Source organism: Dermacentor variabilis, chromosome 4 (genome assembly GCF_050947875.1).
Source record: "Dermacentor variabilis isolate Ectoservices chromosome 4, ASM5094787v1, whole genome shotgun sequence".
Lineage (NCBI taxonomy): Eukaryota > Metazoa > Arthropoda > Arachnida > Ixodida > Ixodidae > Dermacentor > Dermacentor variabilis.
In genome coordinates, this window is record NC_134571.1 from 111,264,232 (window position 1) to 111,283,883 (window position 19,652).

At 45.3% G+C, this 19,652-nt stretch overlaps 1 protein-coding gene across 1 annotated transcript in view; it reads left to right on the plus strand.

Moving 5' to 3' along the window:
• The first annotated feature begins 13,207 nt into the window (after positions 1-13,207).
• Positions 13,208-19,652, plus strand: part of LOC142578295 (cell adhesion molecule Dscam1-like) — a 204,868-nt gene continuing 198,423 nt past the window's right edge. The window contains exon 1 of the mRNA XM_075687693.1: positions 13,208-13,460. Within this exon, the coding sequence (XP_075543808.1) occupies positions 13,316-13,460 (145 nt within the window). The 5' untranslated portion in view covers positions 13,208-13,315. The remainder of the gene's footprint in view (positions 13,461-19,652) is intronic.

Genomic DNA, 19,652 nt, shown 5'->3' on the forward strand with positions numbered 1-19,652 from the left:
CAAATGCGGAGGTATACACTATGTGTATACTAAAGTCTACAAATAGGCTCTATAGCAATCTCAGCAGTATACAACTTTAGTGGCTTATATCAAATGCAGCTATGTATTATCCACCGGTACCTGCGCTTGGTTACAGCGTGCACGGGTTAGGCCCAGATTAACGATGTTTGTCTATTGTTAATCTATAGACATGCAAGACCACGACAACTCAGAGGTGGTGAATTCACCACCTGGTCTGCGGGCTTTCGCCACTTATTCACCCCCTTTGCCACATCTTCACCATCTGACCTTCACCACCTGGTCTTCGCGAAGTGTACGTCCGGGAAGCAGCCAGGTTTAGGGCCTTCGGGTGCCTGGAAGACCTTGGTGACTCGGACGGTGCCTGCTCCGCCGCGATCCTCGTTCGGTGCAGCTGCACCGAACGCAGACTAGCAGTCTGCACGGTTTGCCCGCCGCGCCAGGGTTGCGGTGCCGTCGTGCATGAACCAGTGCCATATCATCGCGTTCGCAGAGGGCGGGGGGTATGGGAACTCGGAATTACGTATTATCGACTTTCTTCTATAGACATTCAATACACCAGGAGTAGAGAAAAAAATAGAAACCTTGTCGACTATTGTCCATAATATAGAGAGTCAACAGACAAAGTATGGACAAAAATAAATAAAAACTGTATCGGCTTTCGTCTACAGGTAGCCCATATAGAGGGGAAGTAGACAAAGAAGAAACAAACTCCCTATCGAACTTTTTCTATAGACCGTCTATAGACTGCGAGTAGACAAAAACAAATAGAAATCTTATCGACTTTCGTCTACAGAAAGTCTATATACAAAGTATATGGACAAAAATAAATAGACACTGTATCGACGTTCGTCTAAAAGTAGTCCATAGAGGGGAAATAGACAAAAAGAAAGAAAGAAACAAACACCTTATCGACTTTTTCTATAGACCGTCTATAGACAGCGAGTAGACAAAAAGAAATAGAAACCTTATCGACTTTCGTCTATAGAAAATCTATAGACAAAGTATGGACAAAAATAGATAGAGACTGTATCCACTTTCGTCTATAGGTAGTCCATAAAGGGGAAGTAGGCAAAAAAGACACAAACACCTTATCGACTTTTTTCTATAGACCGTCTATAGACTGAGAGTAGACAAAAAGAAATAGAAACCCTATCGACTTTCGTCTATAGAAAGTCTATAGACAAAGTATGGACAAAAATAGATAGAGACTGTATCCACTTTCGTCTGTAGGTATTCTATAGAGGGGAAGCAGATAAAAAGGAAACAAACACCTTATCGACTTTTTTCTATAGACCGTCTATAGACTGCGAATAGACAAAAATAAATAGAAACCCTATCGACTTTCGTCTATAGAAAGTCTATAGACAAAGTATGGACAAACATAGATAGAGACTGTATCCACTTTCGTCTGTAGGTATTCTATAGAGGGGAAGCAGATAAAAAGGAAACAAACACCTTATCGACTTTTTTCTATAGACCGTCTATAGAATGCGAATAGACATAAAGAAATAGAAACCCTATCGACTTTCGTCTATAGAAAGTCTAAAGACAAAGTATGGACAAAAATAGATAGAGACTGTGTCGACTTTCGTCTGTAGGCATTCTATAGAGGGGAAGCAGACAAAAAGGAAACAAACACCTTATCGACTTTTTTCTATAGACCGTCTATAGACTGCGAATAGACAAAAAGAAATAGAAACCCTATCGACTTTCGTCTATAGAAAGTCTAAAGACAAAGTATGGACAAAAATAGATAGAGACTGTGTCGACTTTCGTCTGTAGGCATTCTATAGAGGGGAAGCAGACAAAAAGGAAACAAACACCTTATCGACTTTTTTCTATAGACCGTCTATAGACTGCGAATAGACAGAAAGAAATAGAAACTTTATCGACTTTCGTCTATAGACAGTCTATAGACTTTATATCAACAAAAGTCCAAATCTATAGAAAGGAAAGGTCGTCTATGAAAAGTCTATAGACTTTCTATAGACAGTCTAAAGTCATTTTTGTAAGGGTAGCGTCAGCGATAACTTTAGCGCAACTATGATGATTGTATGGTCCAAGATTGCGTTCGATTAAGCTAGTTCGTTGCATCTACCTCTTTCACTTACTGTCATCTCACATTTACTTTAATGAACTATCATGAGTTTTCACATACCACCAATGGGCCAAGGTCGTTCTCGGCAAGAATTATAAAGAAGCGAAACTGCAGGGCATAAGCCGAGTCACGCCGATAAGGGAATGCGAGCTACTCAGAGTCAACTCGCACTCACGCGTGCTTGACGTTCACCACTGAACCCCTTTGCCCGGGTCTCTGGCGCCCTCTGGACGGCGCTCATCGAAAGCTAGCGTCGCCGTGGCGCTTGAAGCGGCGGGAGCGAAGGGTCTTCGATCCCCACGGCGCCCGGGCCCATTCGGCAGACGCGCTTCGAGCTCACCGACGCGAGCGCCGAGCGCAGCGCCTAAGCTCGACGACCACGTTACGCCATCGCCGCTGTCAGGTGCTCCAGCGTATGCCCGTATCGTCGTCCGGACCTCTACTTTCGTTGGGGTTAGACTGTCGGAAGGCCCGCCTGCTGCTCTGACAGCGTCTCAGCACGTTGCGCCAAGTGAATGTGACGCGCGTCATATCGAGTGCACCAGTTGTTTCCTCGGAACGGCTAACGTTCTACTTTACGTCATTCAACCGAAAATGGTCACCGAGCAGCTGGTAGCTTTAAGAAGATGCAACCTTCTTTCTTCAACGTGACTGGAGCAGCATGATCGTTCGCATTGTTGCCACGTGAACGTACGGCTCATACCATGCACTTCAAGGAGTAGTTGTTCGTCTGCTACACTCAACCAGTGAAACAGCCACTCTTCTGTAAATATCCAGCGGCCACAAGATTTGTCGTCTAAAGCCTGATGTGCGACGGTTTTCTTGCAATTACTGTGAAGGTTTCACACGTAGCGCAGCATTTCTGCGTCCTGAACTCTACTACCAAGCTGCATACCAATGCTTGGAAGTTTTTCGTCACGAAGTCATCAGACTTTCAGATGGAAACCTGTTCTAATGCTTTTGTGCTGCTGTTTTTAGCTCTGCCATCCGGTGGCTAGTCACGAAGAGAATAGGGCATCACACAGCAGAGACGAGGGCACTCGTAAATATCCGGCTGCAAAACAAGAAGGCGTACGTGCAAAGTGGGTGTCGTAACGCGTGCAGCTATACCTGCATCGACCTAAACGTGAGTGCCTTCGATGGCCTCTGTATATCTACAAGACAGGAAAGGTGCTTTTACGACCAGCATTTCTTGTCTTCGTGCAGCCCACTTACCTGCCATCGTTCCGCTGTGCTAGTGCGTCTGCCAGTTCACCCGCCAACTTCCTTTTACTACTTGAGTGAAACTGTTGCCGATTTGGTGAAGCTGAAGCCTCGTTGGACGAACTCATATCAGGCTCTGGCAAGTATTTTCACTGCACTACAGGTGGCCTTCTCGCCTTTTGCGTACAATTCTGTTGAATACGGAACGCTTACTGTGATACTGGAACCTCAGTTAAGCTCAACCCAGTAGAGAAACATTGTAAACTACAATGCACGTTGTTGCTGACACAAGTAAGCTGACATGGAAGTAAGAATGGTTCAGTGACTCAATTCTCTATTAACTAGGGTGTTTGTGCTTTTCTCTAGTGCGCAGTATAGGAATGTCATTCCGGCCACTCGAAATCGCATTGAAGAATATGATTGCTACCTAAACCGATAACAATTTCCTGAAGTAACCTATTAAATTACCCAGTTATTTTTTTTCTCGGGAAGCGCATGCAGATATGAAATACTGTATTACAGATACACGCAGCAATATATGAAGTTCAAGCATAAATATACTCCATAGCCGCTCATTATCTGTTTCATATGATTTAATTCCAGGATTTCAACATTTTCAGTTGTTACTGACTGCATCATAAGAGCTTCTGTTCTGGTCACATGTCAGGGCTCGCACCGCCTCATATATGTACGCCGGGCTCTTTGTTCTCACACATAGCACGTCCATTATTTTTCTCACTACTGTAGATTGTGCAGTCTTAGTCGGCGAGTTACGACTTACTTTAGCATCGAGCACGAGGTCGCGGGATCGAATCCCGGCCACGGCGGCCGCATTTCGATGGGGGCGAAATGCGAAAACACCCGTGTGCTTAGATTTAGGTGCACGTTAAAGAACCTCAGGTGGTCAAAATTTCCGGAGTCCTCCACTACGGCGTGCCTCATAATCAGAAAGTGGTTTTGGCACGTAAAACCCCAAATATTATTATTACTTTAGCATCGTGGTTGAACGTACTCGTGGTCCCCTTTGCTTCCCACCGCAAACGTCATACCTATATTTCTCAATATTAAAAAAAACATACATTACTTGTCACACCACGGCTCACTAATATTTGGTAACTGCATTTCATCCGCCCCTACCTCAGTGAATTCCACAAAGTAATAATGATTGTCAATGCGCGTACCGGCACAGCTGTCTTGACGGTTTCCACTACAAACAGACTCAGCGTATTGCCAGCGTGAAAGTTTATTTGTGTTCTTCACGAGAAGATAGCTTTCGTTGCTACAATAAATTATTATGTGGACAGCGACACTCACCCACACCAATAGATTTCTGCATCTATTCCAAGCCTAAAATATCAATGGCTCAGCATGCAAGCACATTATGTTTCCCAGGAAAGTTATGTTCTTTCATAACACCACCGGAAACGCTGATAACTAGAAGTATTCCGGACAAATTGTTGTCCACGTCGAAGTCCAAAAGTTTTGCAGCTTTGCAGCGCGCTGAAGAGGACAAGAGCGTAAGTTGACTGTCTAATGCAATATATTTTACACTACACTGTTGTTTTCTTTAGTTATTCAATTATTTATTTTATTTTTAATAATGCTGTAAACCGGCATTTGAGGGTCATTACAGGGAGGGCAAGAAGCATACGGTATTGCAGGTATGTGAAGCATATCCAAGTAAAACACCGCTGAATGAATACAAGTACAGCCAAAAATCCATTCAAAATGATACATCTGACACTCTGACGTGCGCCATATTTAAGTACTTATCAAGCAACAACTAAGCGCCATACAATAGATACGGAAGGTGAGGAGATTAACCGGAAGGAACATGCAGTTTTCTACATTGCACTGGAATATGGGTAACGGGAGACCCCATGGAGGTAAAAAATCACGAGTGCTAAGTTTGCGTCCATCATGAGCTATAACGTCGCTTGCATATTGTCACGTGTCGAACACTGTTGCTATTGCACTATTGCACTATTGCACGTGTCGATCACTATTGCCGAACAGCTGCTAGTATAATGTGCAGAACTCTTCCCCAAGTTCTCAAGTAACCATTGCCGTAGTTACCTGACTTATCAAATTTTAGCACAACGTGCGAAAAATTCAATAATTATTTGAATGCAGCGGTTCATCAAAAAATAGTTCATACGCAGTAAAAATAGCGCGACTCAAAGCCACGTCAGGATTGTAAAAGCCTGTAATAATGGCCGGTGCTATTACCAATTTTGATAATGTAGTTTTGTTTCACGGGGCCGCAAAATCAGGCTAACGAATTGATTGCATTAAGCACGGGCGAAGGGAAGACATTTTATTAGCCAAAACAGCTGCATCCCTCTACGCTATTCACTGAGAAGTTCACTTTGTTGGACCTTTGAGTAGTACCGCATTTCTTCGCTAAAACCCTTTTGTTTTTAATATAAGTTGTATGTTACCCTACCAATTGAATGAATTTGAAAATTTATCAATTTGGTAAGTGTGTCTGTAATTTGTTATAGTTTAAAGTTCTGAACAGTACCCTTAAAATACCTCCATATTTGATTATTTACAGATCTTTGCAATACCGCTTGCTGCAGACAACTCTACTTTATTTCTAGAAGCATATACAATGCAATAAGACATAGTTCATATTCTGCTATAGTTTCACCGTCTAGCTTGATTGCGCCAATGTTCTGGCTTAGTGCCCGTGCTTTGCAAATGTGCTTTGAAATGCGGTACATTGGACCTACTAATGGGGCACCGGGTATTTTCGAAATAAGAGGAAGCGAAATGTGTAGATGTTAAATTTGCCAGCTGCACATAGCTTTGGTGTGAGAACAATGTCTGCATTCTTCGTCTTCTGAAATGCACGAACTGTGAACATATACGCAATTCGCTATCCCACAATATCTTCTAAAGCTGACGTGTGAAAACTAGCTCTTCGACTAGGAACAGGTCAGTTGGCCATTGCAAAGTGCATCTCGGATCATCATGAGGAAAAATTATTTGGCAGAAAACATTACGATAATATACGTAGAGAATCGATAAACCTAAAGCATTCAGCTATGGAATGAATGATTCGCCATCACTCCGAACCTAAAGAAACAAATTTCCAGCACTTCCGCATGAACGAAGTTCATATTACATTTCCAAAGACCTTATCGAAGCCAGAAGAATGTGCAAAACACATCGCCTCTTTTGCTTGCTTACGGTTGTATGAGCCATTACTGATGAGTACAGATGTTTCCTTTGAACTCGTTCTTTATTGAAACGTACGCTGTTCTGTGTATTGTATACGTAATTCCAATGGATGCTATTGTGGCCCAGATTCACCTCATTCACTCGGAAGCAAAAATTAGGGCAGATCTTGTTGCAAAATCCATGATTCCAATGAATGTATGCACTGTTCTACGACACTAGTGGCGTAACCTGAGAGCTGACTCGAAGCAGTGATCCCTTACTGGCACTGCGATCTCCCGACGTTCATAGTTCGTCCCAGGTGTAAACCAGTTTTATGTAAGTGAGGAAGTCCTTCCTCCTGCGAGTAAATTAACGTTGAGCAAGCGCTCAAGGTGCAATTTACGATCATTTTCTTATTAAAGTCCATTCAATTCACAATCGACGGTTAGCCTATAAGGTCAGTGCAGGAGTACGTTGATGCAGGTGAAATATTCACAGGGGACCCTGATTATGAGGAGCAAGTTTATCAAAACTTCATTGGGGCTTACCAGTGTCGTTGAAAAGGAAGTTTTAGAATCATTTCATTTTTACGGTGCTAAGATAAGGGGCAGAAGCTTGGAGGGAAACAGAGAAACTCGAGGACAAGTTGAGGTCCGCGCAAGGAGCGATAGAACCAGAAATGGTAGGCGTAACGTTAAGAGACAGGAAAGGAGTCCTGTGTATCGGAGAGCAAACGGGGATGGACGATATTCGAGTTGACATTAAGAGAAAAATTATGCAGATCTATGCATTGTCATTGCCTTTGCATTGTGCATTGTGCAATGCAAATTATGCATTGTCATTGCCTCACACGGCACATCACTTCGTCGCAGCAGCATTAAACTTGAATTAGATTATGGGGCTGCACGTGTCAGAACCAGAATCGGGTTATGAGGCAGGCCGTAGTGGCACATTCTGGATTAAATTTGGCACCGTGCTGTTCTTTAACGTGCGCCTAATTCAAAGTGCGTGAGCGTTTTTTATTTCGCACCCATCGAAATGCGGCTGTCTCGGTCAAATCCGCGACGTCGAGCAATGCCATAGCCGGAAAGCTATCGCAGTGGTTACAGATGTGTTGATTTGACATGCAGCCGGTTGCGTTGTGTCGCCTAGAGCCTGCGGTGCGCTTTAATTAATGCCGCTCTGCTTCTGCACGCCCTGCATAAGTTGTCCGCTAAACATATTTGCATGGTTTTATTTTTCAGAAGTAACAGAAACACACCCTATGGTGCCTTGAACTTACGTTTATCCAGCGTTCCCTGGCCTTCTCAGGTCACCTTTTCCCTATCCCCACCCCCGCGTATTTGTATGAGAACTGCGAGCGATAAGTGGCAAGGCGGTTATTCACTCATTTCGCGCCTGCGTAGGTTCTACCCATTCTCTGCCTTCTCTCCCCCCTCCTCTCTTCCATTTTATCTAGCTTCACTCTGGATTTGCACGTTGGTAGAAATATAAGCGCTTGCGGGGTGTCACGGATAATTAAAGCTATCAAGAGGCTAATGTGGCGTCGACCCAGGAGCTCCACATTTGACGCCGTCCGCTCGAAATGACTTCCTCACGTCTCTTTTCTTCTCTGCCACGCTCCTTGCATGTACGATTGTATACAAGATCTCAACCACCTCTCGACGCTGTGTGCCGGACAGCAGCAACCACAGCAGCAGCAGCAGCAGCAGTGGGAAAGTGGAAGGAAGAGGCAAAGAAAGCTTCACTTTAAAACATTAAACTGGCCAGGACATGGAGCGTGTAGGGTACATAACCGGTGCACTATTAGAGTAACAGAATGGGGGTCCAAGAGAAGGTAAGCGCAGTGGATGACGCTGGAAAATTAGCTGGGATGATAAAATTAGTAAATTTGCTGGGGCAAGTTGGAATGAGCGAACGCAAGACAGATTTAATTGTAGATTGCTGGGAGAAGAATTCCTATTGCAGTGGGCACCAAAATAAGCTGGCAAAGGTGAGGATGTTGAAAGCAATGCAATCATAAAACGACACAACTCACACAAAACCGCCTGGCGTGTAACTTTTCTTGGAGATATCGGATGGTGATATTGCATTTTATTACAGTTTTTTTTACACACATCTACAGCAGTGCAGTGCATATTCTCGAATAAGATTGATAGCTTAGGCATTTGGGAAATACGTGAGGCCCCATATTGCGCCCTCAAGAAAGAAATACCAACTAAAATCCTACAAATATTATTTTTGTTGCGATAGCAATTATATGGAAACTCCAAGCTCATTTCTGCCGTAGGCGTTAGCGTCACGGGGAGGTACAATAAGAAGTCCAAGGGCAATATAATGGGCGCCGTGCGCCGTATGCTGTGTGTGCGAGCGAAAGCTAGTGAACGTGAGCCGTCGGTCGCGGCTCAATCTAGTATGCGGAGGAAGAAAGCGGCCAACACACGCGCTGTTTTCGCCGCGCGAAAGGCATTCGGAGGGTTCGAAATAGGTGTGTGTGTGTGTGGTGGGGGGGGGGGGGGAGAGGGGTGTTGTGCTTCGGCAGCAACTCCACATTTCGCGACCGGGTGGAAAGATAACTGCCGATCGCGGCTCAACCTCGCGCGCCATATATGGAACAAAACGGGGAGGTAGCAGGGAAGGGAGTGTGTGTAGGGGAGGGGGGGGGGGGTGTAGAGGAGGCGGCTTCGACTCTGCCAATAAGTGCGTACTTTGCAAGGCCGAGCGCGCCGTATCTTCAAAGGAATCTGCAGACGGCTCGTACCTATGTGCACGTTGTATCTTCCCCGCTCTTGCGTTGAAGCGATAGAGCGCACGAAGGTCACTTCTCTCACCGCTGCTGCCGCGCTTGCTTGCTTGCTTCAGCGTTTTGACAGCGAGCGTCCGCGCACGTCGAGTGTGATGTGCTCCTGTTTGCTTGTGCGCTCCGACTCCATCTTTGTTAATTCAGTTAGTAAGCGAATGTTTCCCAGTTTACACGGCCGAAGAAACTACTACCCTTACTTCGTATAGCTGACTACTAATTTGCCATCGCAATCGAGTCTTCGCTTTTCCGGTGAAGCTGCGACTTTCTTTCCGCAATTAACAGTCCTGACATGCTCCTAATATAGTTTCTCACGGGTCACAATGATACTTACACACCAGCGCACACATTGAGCTGTTGCTGCACAGCAGCTTTCTCGAAAGGGGAAATAGAAATAATTCCAGACAATTTTCAAGTATGCAAAATGAATTGTCAATTCATTCACGGGTATCTATAAGTTCTGTCACTTTACGCCAAAATCTCGCTGAAAGCAGCACCGCCGAGGAAATGTTCTTGCTGCAGTGGTTGATTCATAGTGACCAATGCATAAAGTAAGAAGAATGTTTATGGGTTTCACTTATCTTTCTTTTCTTCATCTCCGTATGGTTAAGCTATCCTGCACTTGTTTAGATAAGGCGAACGAAGTCCTCTTTGTTTTAAATGACGCCAACACAATCTAATAGTTTATACAGAAATTTGCGCGCCGACTAATGGACCGAATCATGGAATTGCACACGCTTAAAGGAACGCATCTGCTGATATCATCTAGAACACCTCTTTGTCAGAATTCATTCCAGCTTATATCGCTTAAATTTTTTTTTGCTTTCATTCTTCATTTCATGGGTACTTTTTGTTCTGAAATAAACGTGCAACATGTACTACTTAAGAGCCATGCACGGAATAATTAGGCTATGTTTGTTGGAGACATTACTTAATTTCTCGGAGCACATCGTCCGAAAAAGTCCTCTTGTTTCGTTTTGTGAAATACGTACGCATCTGGACAGGCACAAGTAAAATTCACATTGTTATTTATCATGTCTCACGGATAACAATACCGGATTAGCGAGCTTGGAAGTGTGCGTCGGCTCGGATTGCAGTTCGCAGCACCCCCCCCCCTCCATCCTTTTTTTCCCCAATCGTTTTGATTTGTTCCGCTACCGGCACACCGCACGTAAAAGCTCACGTTTAACAAGGCCGCAATATAGCGGAGCTGCCAGAGGTCCGGTTTCGCAAATGGCGAGGCGCGAAATCCGGCGCTCGCGTGCACGACTTAACGCGTATACCGCAATCGATTACGCAGCGGGCCCAAAAGTCGTGCCGCAACTCCTGCAGGATCGATTGAAGCGATGCACAAAGGGAGGGGGGGGCGGGAGGGGGGAGAACGAACGGAGCCTTGTCTCCGGCATCGGAGCGAAGCAGACTATGAATATGAAGCAGCGATTTCCCGACGCGGCCCGAGTAAAGCAGGCACTGGAAGGTTTTTTGAATCTCCCATGAATAAGCCATGCGCTGATGGAAGCGTCGGAGGTGGTCGGTGCGCGTGCTCTGCAATATTGAGGTGTAGGGAAGGGGGGAGAGGAGGCAGCCCGTATGAAGTGTCTGCACTAGTAGAGGTTGAAAGAAGAGAGGCGGGCTTAGGAAATGTTCGACAGTTTTCGGGAACCACTCCGTCCATTGAATGTAGTTTCCCGCGTTCGGGGAGGCAGCCTTAGTTTAAACAAATGTGTTAGGATGATTAAGCTTAGGAAGTCGTGCGGAGACGTATAAGGAGCGCTGCGGCTACCGAACTTTCGAGAATGAGGTTCTGCCCGGGTGTTGAAAAGAGAGGCCCGCGTGCTCTCAGGTGCATGCATTTTTCTTCAGAATAAGCTGAGGAGGAACCCTTAATGAAGACGAATAAGAATAGGTCGACCGGATAGGCGCCTCCAGTCTATTACTCTTCGTCAGAATAAGGTTCAGAAACAGTGACAAAGAAATAGGGACGTGGAGGTCAGGTAACGACGATACAATACAATCAGCTATATGTAGGTCGTCTAATACGCGGGCAATATACACTCGGAATGCGCTATATAAGCGTTACTAGTCTAAGAACGATGGGCGCCCTGCACTGACATTTTAATTAAAGGCCAAAGGCAACGTAATTTTCGTTTGACTAGAAAGCTATAACTGTGTAGTGTAGTAAACTATTTAATCAATCGTTAGAAGGCTAGGCAAATGCACTCTCTTCAGATGCAGGCATATGCGTGTTAAATTTTGCATCTATTGGCCTATTTCTTTCTTGTCCGGGTTTTATTCAACGTTTTTCCAACATAAATTGTTACAATTGCTGGAATGATGGATCTAAATCAGGTTTAAATGCTTAAGTTGTTCAATTCTCGATCGAACTCACGCGACCCTTTGAAGCTGAATAAGGCCGCTACTGGGGTCGGTATGCTTTGATTCTGAAGCGAATTTTTTGGTGACAATTTCCCCGCGTGAACTCACGCTGTTGCCATACGTAGGCTATCAATATGAGCGATTGTGTGCTGTTTGTTGTCATGGAAGTAGTGCATGTAATTCCGTAAGGAGGTATTGGCGAGCCAGTTGGCTGACTATTGTTGTTGAACTAAAAAGCCCCGCACTTTTATACACATCAGCAGACGATTAAACATCAATGCTTGTGCTGCTAGTTATCGTATGTGTGCATGTCCGTTGAAAGGCGCTGTGTACTATCATTAGCTGTCATACGGTTATGTAAGTATTCTAGCGATAAGGATGGTGACAGTTAAGTTAATGAAAGCACGTCATTTGAGGAAATCTGTTTCGTGGATACTGAATGTTTTATAAGTCCCGATCACTGACGGTGTTAAATGCCATGATCAAGTGCTCCTTCGTGTTTATATGTGTTTTTCCCCTGTTAGTTTTGGATTGTTAGACAATTACATGCTTTCATCTTGTTTTAATACTTAGCTTTGCAATGCAATTATACGTTACTTAAATTGGTCCTAAATGTGTAGCACATACAGTATTGAAGCTATGTTGGCAAAGCTGCTGAGTGGTTGTCTAATGTTTTTTTTTTATTGGCAGCCTTTAAATGCCACCTAAAAGGACAACTCGTGCGCATAGTGTTTAGCGGATACGAGACTGCGAAGAAGTATAATTCTGGCACACGATGGGTGCCACAAAATCTCGGAGATCATGCCCCGGGGCCACGCTGTTTCTTGAAGTTTTAAGTTCTTGGTCATCATCTTGAACGAGCTGCAATGGCGGTGCTTTTTCCGGTTACGGTGCCAAAACTGTCAATTCTTTCGAGCTTTATTAAGATTTACTCACTCGTTCTTCAAACGTGAATTTTTCTACAAAGACTTTTTTATCTATATTATGTGAAACTGGGATTATTACACGATCCAGAACTTAGTTAAACTTATACCTTTTAATCCTCAGCCTACTTTACCAGATTCTTAACACTCAGTACGCTGAGCAGTGATCAGTGATTGTACGTGTTCGAGCTTGGTGTTATAAAACATGCAAAAACGCTCAATTCGTACAGGCCTCAATTTTACGAGGATGACTCCATCAAGTGTCGTAGACGCTAAGTGTGTGGATTACTAACGGAATGGTGGGCACTGTGCTCTGCCTTTCAAAACCGTATCGAAATTGTAATGCTGACATGATAAATTGTAATACTACATTAGCTTCCAGTAAGCCAACGAAATCTTGCGGGTTGGGTGGGCTGCTACTGGAGGGTATTGTAGACGCAGAGCAAGTACTTCACAGTGAGCTGCTACAACCTTACTTGTTACGTACGATTGTTTTTAATTAAAATTTTACTTTGTGAATCTTGCGGTTCCCAATCTCGTGCTATTTTTCTTTCTTTAGTTTTTCTTTCTTTTCTTTAAGCACGAATTAACGATAATCTTCACTATTGATTTACAGGACTCGTCTACCATTCGGGCCCAGAGTGAACCAAGCTGCTTCCACGGTGCTTCTGACTCGTCGGACACGGGATTCGCAGTTTCTAACTCGAAAAACGAGCAAAAGCGATCGCCATGGAGTCAGACTCAAACTGTGCTGTCCTCAGTGCCAGTGTTGCGACGAGTGTTCGCTGCGACTGCTGCCGTCTGCTGCGGCCACAGCGTCCTCCACGTCTGCTCTTCCTTACTGCTGCATTGGTCATCCTTGTGTTTCCACTGGGTAAGCGCAGAATCATTGTTGCCTTATGAAGTCTTACTAGTATTGTTTGGCGGTCTTGTACTGTGCTCGTGTCGAAGCACAATGCGTTCGGGTCAGTCAACTGAAACATGGGCACACACACCCTTGAGCGCAACTCAAAGAATAGTTTTGTTCGTGAAAGATTTCTTATAAAGAGTGAACAGATGCGAGCTTACGGATATATGTCTAGGTGTCTAGTAAAAGATAGCCCTCGCACTTAAATAGAGAACATCTCAATTGCATCCGAACCAGCGAGTAACTAGATAATTTTTTATTCTATGTAGGACAAAGGCATAATGTGCGCATTATTCAGGGGGGCTATGGGGCGAAGGGGGGAGGGGCGGTTACGATGTTGGAAAGAGATAACCTGTACTGCAGAAAATGCAGGGGTAATTTAGTAATATTCGAGAGCATCGCGAACTAGCCAGCACCGCCTTGACCGGTTGCGCGGATCTTGTGCCATTCAACCTGTGGAACAATGTTACTAACAACAGGCTTATTAAATTTTTATTTTTTCCAAAATAAAAAGCATTAGTGTAGCTCAAAGTTCTGTGGACCTAAAATCTCTCTAATGCAACGCAAGACAACATATAGTGGTGCTCAAGTGCGCTGGTGTCATTTGTTTCGTCACGGAAACGTTAACGTCTGTTTTTTCCAAGGTAGATCGAGCACTTCTTTTTTTTATTTAAATACATAGTAAGCTGCTCACGCCATTCAATACTCTGTACTTACCTATGTGACGACGTCATTGGAAACGGCTGTGACAATGACACGCGATATCAGAATCACGGACCGGTTCATATTTACTTTTTTTTTATTTTAGCAATGACGAACGGCTGAAATGGCCGCTCTTTTAGCAGCACACGCGACCACACAAACACGCACAGACACTCAAGCAAGGAGCACTGCTTTCCCCGTTTGAGCTGCAGCCCTCGTTGCAGGCTTCCCTCGCTGCCGTATGCGGCATTCGTCTGCACGCGCGACGCAGTTTAGGCGAAGTTTATGACCGAATCAGCATAATACAACTGTGGGTAGGGAGTCGACCTGAACTCTATACCGTGTTTTTCTGCCTCCTTTTTTCGTCTCTCCGAGACCACCAACCTAACCCGAAGTTCGGCTGCACAATACTTCTCTTTCTACTGCAGACCGCATCCATTGTTTGCGAAAGAGTCGGTCCGGGATATTTACATATCCTTATGCGTGCGCCGAGAATCCGTGTGTACTCGTATCTCTGCGTGGGCGAGGAAGGCGGGAAGGGCGCGGGGTCCGTGTGCCTCTGTGGCTCTAGAGTGGAGTAGGCGGGTACCGGGGAGCTCCGGCCACCAAAGCATCTTGCTTGTTTCGGGTCTCGGACGGACCGGGCTCCCGCGGCAGAGATAGTAGGTCGTGTGTATGTGCGCGCGCGCGCGCCAGCGTGTGCTTCTCAGTGAGTGCTTTGGCGTGTGTGTTCCCGTGTTTTGTGCGTATGTGTCTCTTTTAAAGGTCTCTGGAGGTCGCATGTTGTCCCGAGAGGATTAGGGGGTGGCTGTCGACGGTCGCGATGCCGATGCTGCCTCCAAAGCGAGAGCGGGAATGAAAGCACACAGCCAGATGGCGACGACGACGTCGAAGCACTCAAAGAGCCGCGTGTAACTAGGGAGTAAGGCAAGGGATCGTGGTGGGGGGGAGGGGTTAGGTTTGGGAAGAGAGTCGAGGCGGGGCATGGAAGGACACGGCGAGAAGCGTGTGAAAAGAAGAAAATACTGCATGGCAGGAAAAGTAAACGAGCGTGCACTTGGGAATGAAGGCGGAAGAGTAGCGAGGCCGGATTTGCCGGCGATTTTGCCCGGGCGTTCCCGTCGATTCGCTGCTTGTCTCCTTGGTGTGGGATAAAGCTGCAACACTCGAAGCCCCGCTCGCGCGTCTCCAGCGGCTATACTATATGACGGGACGCTAGGGACAGGCTTCCTCATATATCGACGACGCAGAGGCTGTTTTGAAGACTTTAGGGGCCCTCTTGAAAAACGATCGCAGTTTTCCCGCGTGTTATCCTTTTCATGGTCTATAGCTCTTTTTAAGACTTGCGCTGGGTCTGGCTGGTATTTGTTAATGGACACATTTGTCACTCGAGAGACGAATGCAAGCCAAGAAAACGTCGACGATTGCACGGACAGGACTTCAAACAGGGCACATTACGCAAAATCTGCGCAGCGAGAGCCGGTACGCGCCGAATTAAACATTGGATAGACCTTGAAAGATGAGAGAAATCAAGACATCTTGAGACAAGCTCTTTTCCGATAAGTTCCTCCCCGTTCCATACCGTTCAAATTAAAGTTTTCCTAATAAGCACTCGGAACTTGGCTCAATCCACAGCTGGTTCGGCCTATGCACGTTTATTATGATGATCCTCACATGTGAATTTTTGTTTAGCTGTGGACATGTCGCATCTTTGCGCAATTTCTTCTCTTGTTCCCTCTTAAAGGGACTGACAACTGGCCAATATGTGTTGTGAGACGTTAATGGAAATGAAATGACCATTATTTACAGTGATAGGAATCAAGTACATTGTTCGCGATTTAAGCAGAAATTGCAATTTTATATTGACAAAGAAAGTCTGAAAAACCAGTTAGTGGCACAGCCTAGCGGTCAAATCTCGGTACTCCGGATGTGGACTGTGATATTGCTGTACTTAAGTCGGCTGTTATTACGTACAGCATGCTTATTGGTTAAAATTGTAGTTTCTATGTCATTAGATGCTTGCGCTTTATTCTGTCCATTACGGATTAAAAGTACACGCTAACGAGCGGCCCATGTGTCACAATGCTCACATGTCTTACGCATACGAGTTGGCGAGTAAGTATTCACAGTTGTGTGGCCTTGGTGTGAGATACAAAATAAGTGATACAAACTAGTTGTACCATAAATTGGTCCCAGCACTAATTAGCCCACGCGCACCTACGGCAACACGCTGAACTGCCTATCACGTGTCCTTTCACTTTCGGTAACTCGGCTTGGATAAAAAAACCTCCTTGACTGGCTAAATGACCAAATCTGTTGGACAGGAAACCACGAAGATACGCAGCTATTACTGTAGACATGATTTGACGCTTCGTAAAACATGAATCGCAGCAACATCGCCTTGATAAGCGAAATAATACTTTCTCGCAGGAACGACCGCGCTTGTCGTCTGCCTCCCACTAATGCCGACGAATAATCGCTATCGCGCTCACCTACCACTGTTTTCAACATGCTTTCAGTGAACGACTACACCCTCACTGCAGATCTAAATGTTCGGATACAGAGTGTTTCACGGCGTTTTCCGTGTTACCACTTCATGATTAGACACTCTGACCAGTAAGCTTTTCATTGCACTAAAGAAAATGGCTGCTACAAAAATTGGTGCTCAGTCATAGTAAATAAAGTATTTGCAAAATATTGCCCGCGATGACGTTTTATTGTCTGTTTACTTGGTATTTGTGGTACTTGGTATCTATCGGTAAACGTGTCCCAGCTCTTTTTATTGTGTGCTCTACAATGACATTTCCCGCGTAGCCTGCACTCAAAAGGAACCATGCGGATATCCGTTACGCAACTTGTTGTTCTCGGCATCTCCGAATATAGGCGCGTTTCAGTTTCATACAGCGTTTATTCTGCTTGTTGCGTCTCGCGATATGTTTGACGGGTTTTACGGGAATCTAAAGTTTTTATACTTCTGGAAGATCAAACCGGAGCTGATGGAGACGCGACGTCTTTCCTGCTGCCCGCGGAAAGCTCGGGAAGAAAAAAATAAAAAAAAAATATTATGAAAGCTATGAGGACGACGCTTCACAATAACATCTTTCTGAGCACGAATACAAAAAAAAATATTGTTTCATCCTAGAATCCCCATGGCGCGAGTCAGGAAACACCTCGCTCAATTACATAACCAAGCCTGCTGAGCGCCTCTTAGAAATTTCGCATTTGCTGCATTAACATCACGAGTATCAAAGTGGAAAAAAGAAGTGTATGTGTGTGAAGTCCGGGAAGCCGGTGGCGTAGTACAACCGTCAGTTGCACTTCGCTCTTAAAAGAAGCCCAACGTGCGTCGAGTAGTACTCCTGAACAATACTTTGCAATTTGGTGCACAGGATTTAACTCCTATTAAACATAGACGCGGACCCTATAAAAGACGTGATGTAATACTAATGCATTTCTCTCACATTTGCCACTAAATCGCCCCTAAATTTCCTTCAGAGCTGGTGTACATTGCTTTTCGCACTCGCACCCCGCTCCAACCACTATTTCCTAGCTTGATTTTGTGCGCACGTTCTTATGTAATGTATTTAAACTACCTTATTCGTGCACAAACCGTGGCGCAACGTGAGCGTGGTGCCAACGTCATGTTTAGATTAAAGTTTATCGATGAACTAAAACTGTGCTCTCAAGTTAGGCCTACGAGGGAATCCTCCTATTGATGAAGGAGAATATACCAATGTATACTTAAAGTCGGCAGTAGGGTTTTAACGTATACTCATAAAGAAATACTAAGGAAACATGAACGCGCAAGAAGCCGATGCCTTGTAGCGTAAGAACCTTGGAGTATCCAGTTTCGTCTAGTCAAATCTCTCGGTCGGGAGACACTCAAAGGCGGCGCACAATACAATCCGCAAAACAAAGCACATCACGTGGAAAGCCACTCCGAGGAGCACGTGCGGAAACGTCTACCCACGTGAGGGGGATGGAGTTGCGTTCCACGTCCAAAAAAAAGAAGAAGAAAGAGCGTGCTCGCAACGATGCAAGAAACATTCGCATACGTACGGACGAACAACGAAACTGCCAGTATAAAGCATACGGTAATACGAGGTCGCGTACTAATGAAGCTGCGGCCATCGGAGCAGAGCCGTGTCATTTCGCGCACCTCCACGGAAACCGCTCGTGCGAAACGGGGGAGCGGAGGATAAAAGCTCGCGGCGCAGGGCACCGCATGCCTAAGGCTCTCAGCAGCCTCGGAAGCCCGAGGCTTGCCCGGCCGGGGCCCAGTTTTAATTAAGCGAACTCGAGAGCAGGAGCGGTCGGTGCCGCGTGGCGCTAATCTTCACCGGCGGCGCTTACTTTGTCCCGGGGAAGAAGCGGAAGGAACGGTGTTACTGCGCGCACGACGATGCCCGGATTGCGCAGCATCTTCCTGAGCGCACCACGGTTCCCGCGTGCGGATCGTCTTCTCCTCGTCTTTCCAGTCTCATCCCGAGCTTTGGCCGCTGCTTGTTATCAGCGTATGGAGGGGCTACTTTAATCTACGCGGAATCCCTTCTTCGCCGGTCCAGCTCGCCAACTTTAAGCTTCGCGGCTACAGCCCGCGACAGGTTGGCGCTGACGAGATTTTTTTAAATCCGCAGAGGGCGACTTCTCCTGACGCGCTTCAAGTTGACAACATTGGGCTTGCTTCATCTGGTTAGCTACGTGGAGGCCCAGAAATATACGGAAGGCGTCGTGCGAGTTAGTTTGAGACTCTATAAAAAATGACGAAATCTTTGCAATAAGCTGCGATTGGAGATTATAAAGCTGACCTTGTTGGGAAGAATATATATATATATATATATATATATATATATATATATATATATATATATATATATATATATATATATCACGCAGCTTCAAAAGAAGTACAGCGTTCTTTCGGCCCTAATATAGCTAAATTAATATTTTCGATAGTTCTGTTTGTAAACACACAAATATTTTTCGTCCGTTGCATCATTTTAGTCAATGGTACGAGTTCAGCCACCCCCCCACCCCCCCTAGTGCCTTTATCACTTTCATCGTCCCAATTTCAAATAGAGAGTTCTTGAGAACAGTGAAAAACGTCAACGTAGCATGCTTATACCAAGGTGCACATCGTTTGTTCCTATTTTTTCGTGAAAACAGGAAGCTCGCGAAATACTGAATATACGATGTGACGGCGCGCCTGTGCAGGTGGAAGAGCAGCGCTACGAAGCAGCGTGAATGGGAAAGCTAGCTGTTCACCTCTGTTTCGGTCGAATGGCGACGACGACAGCAGCCATGTTCTTTCCACGATGTTCTTTCCAACATTTCCTGGGAACTACTGCGAATGAACATGATGAAAAGATCCTGTCCTCGAGCCGAGAGCCCTAGATGAACTGTCCACTTTCCTACTGAGCTTGCCCACAAGCTTTTGTGTGGTATACGTGCACTAGG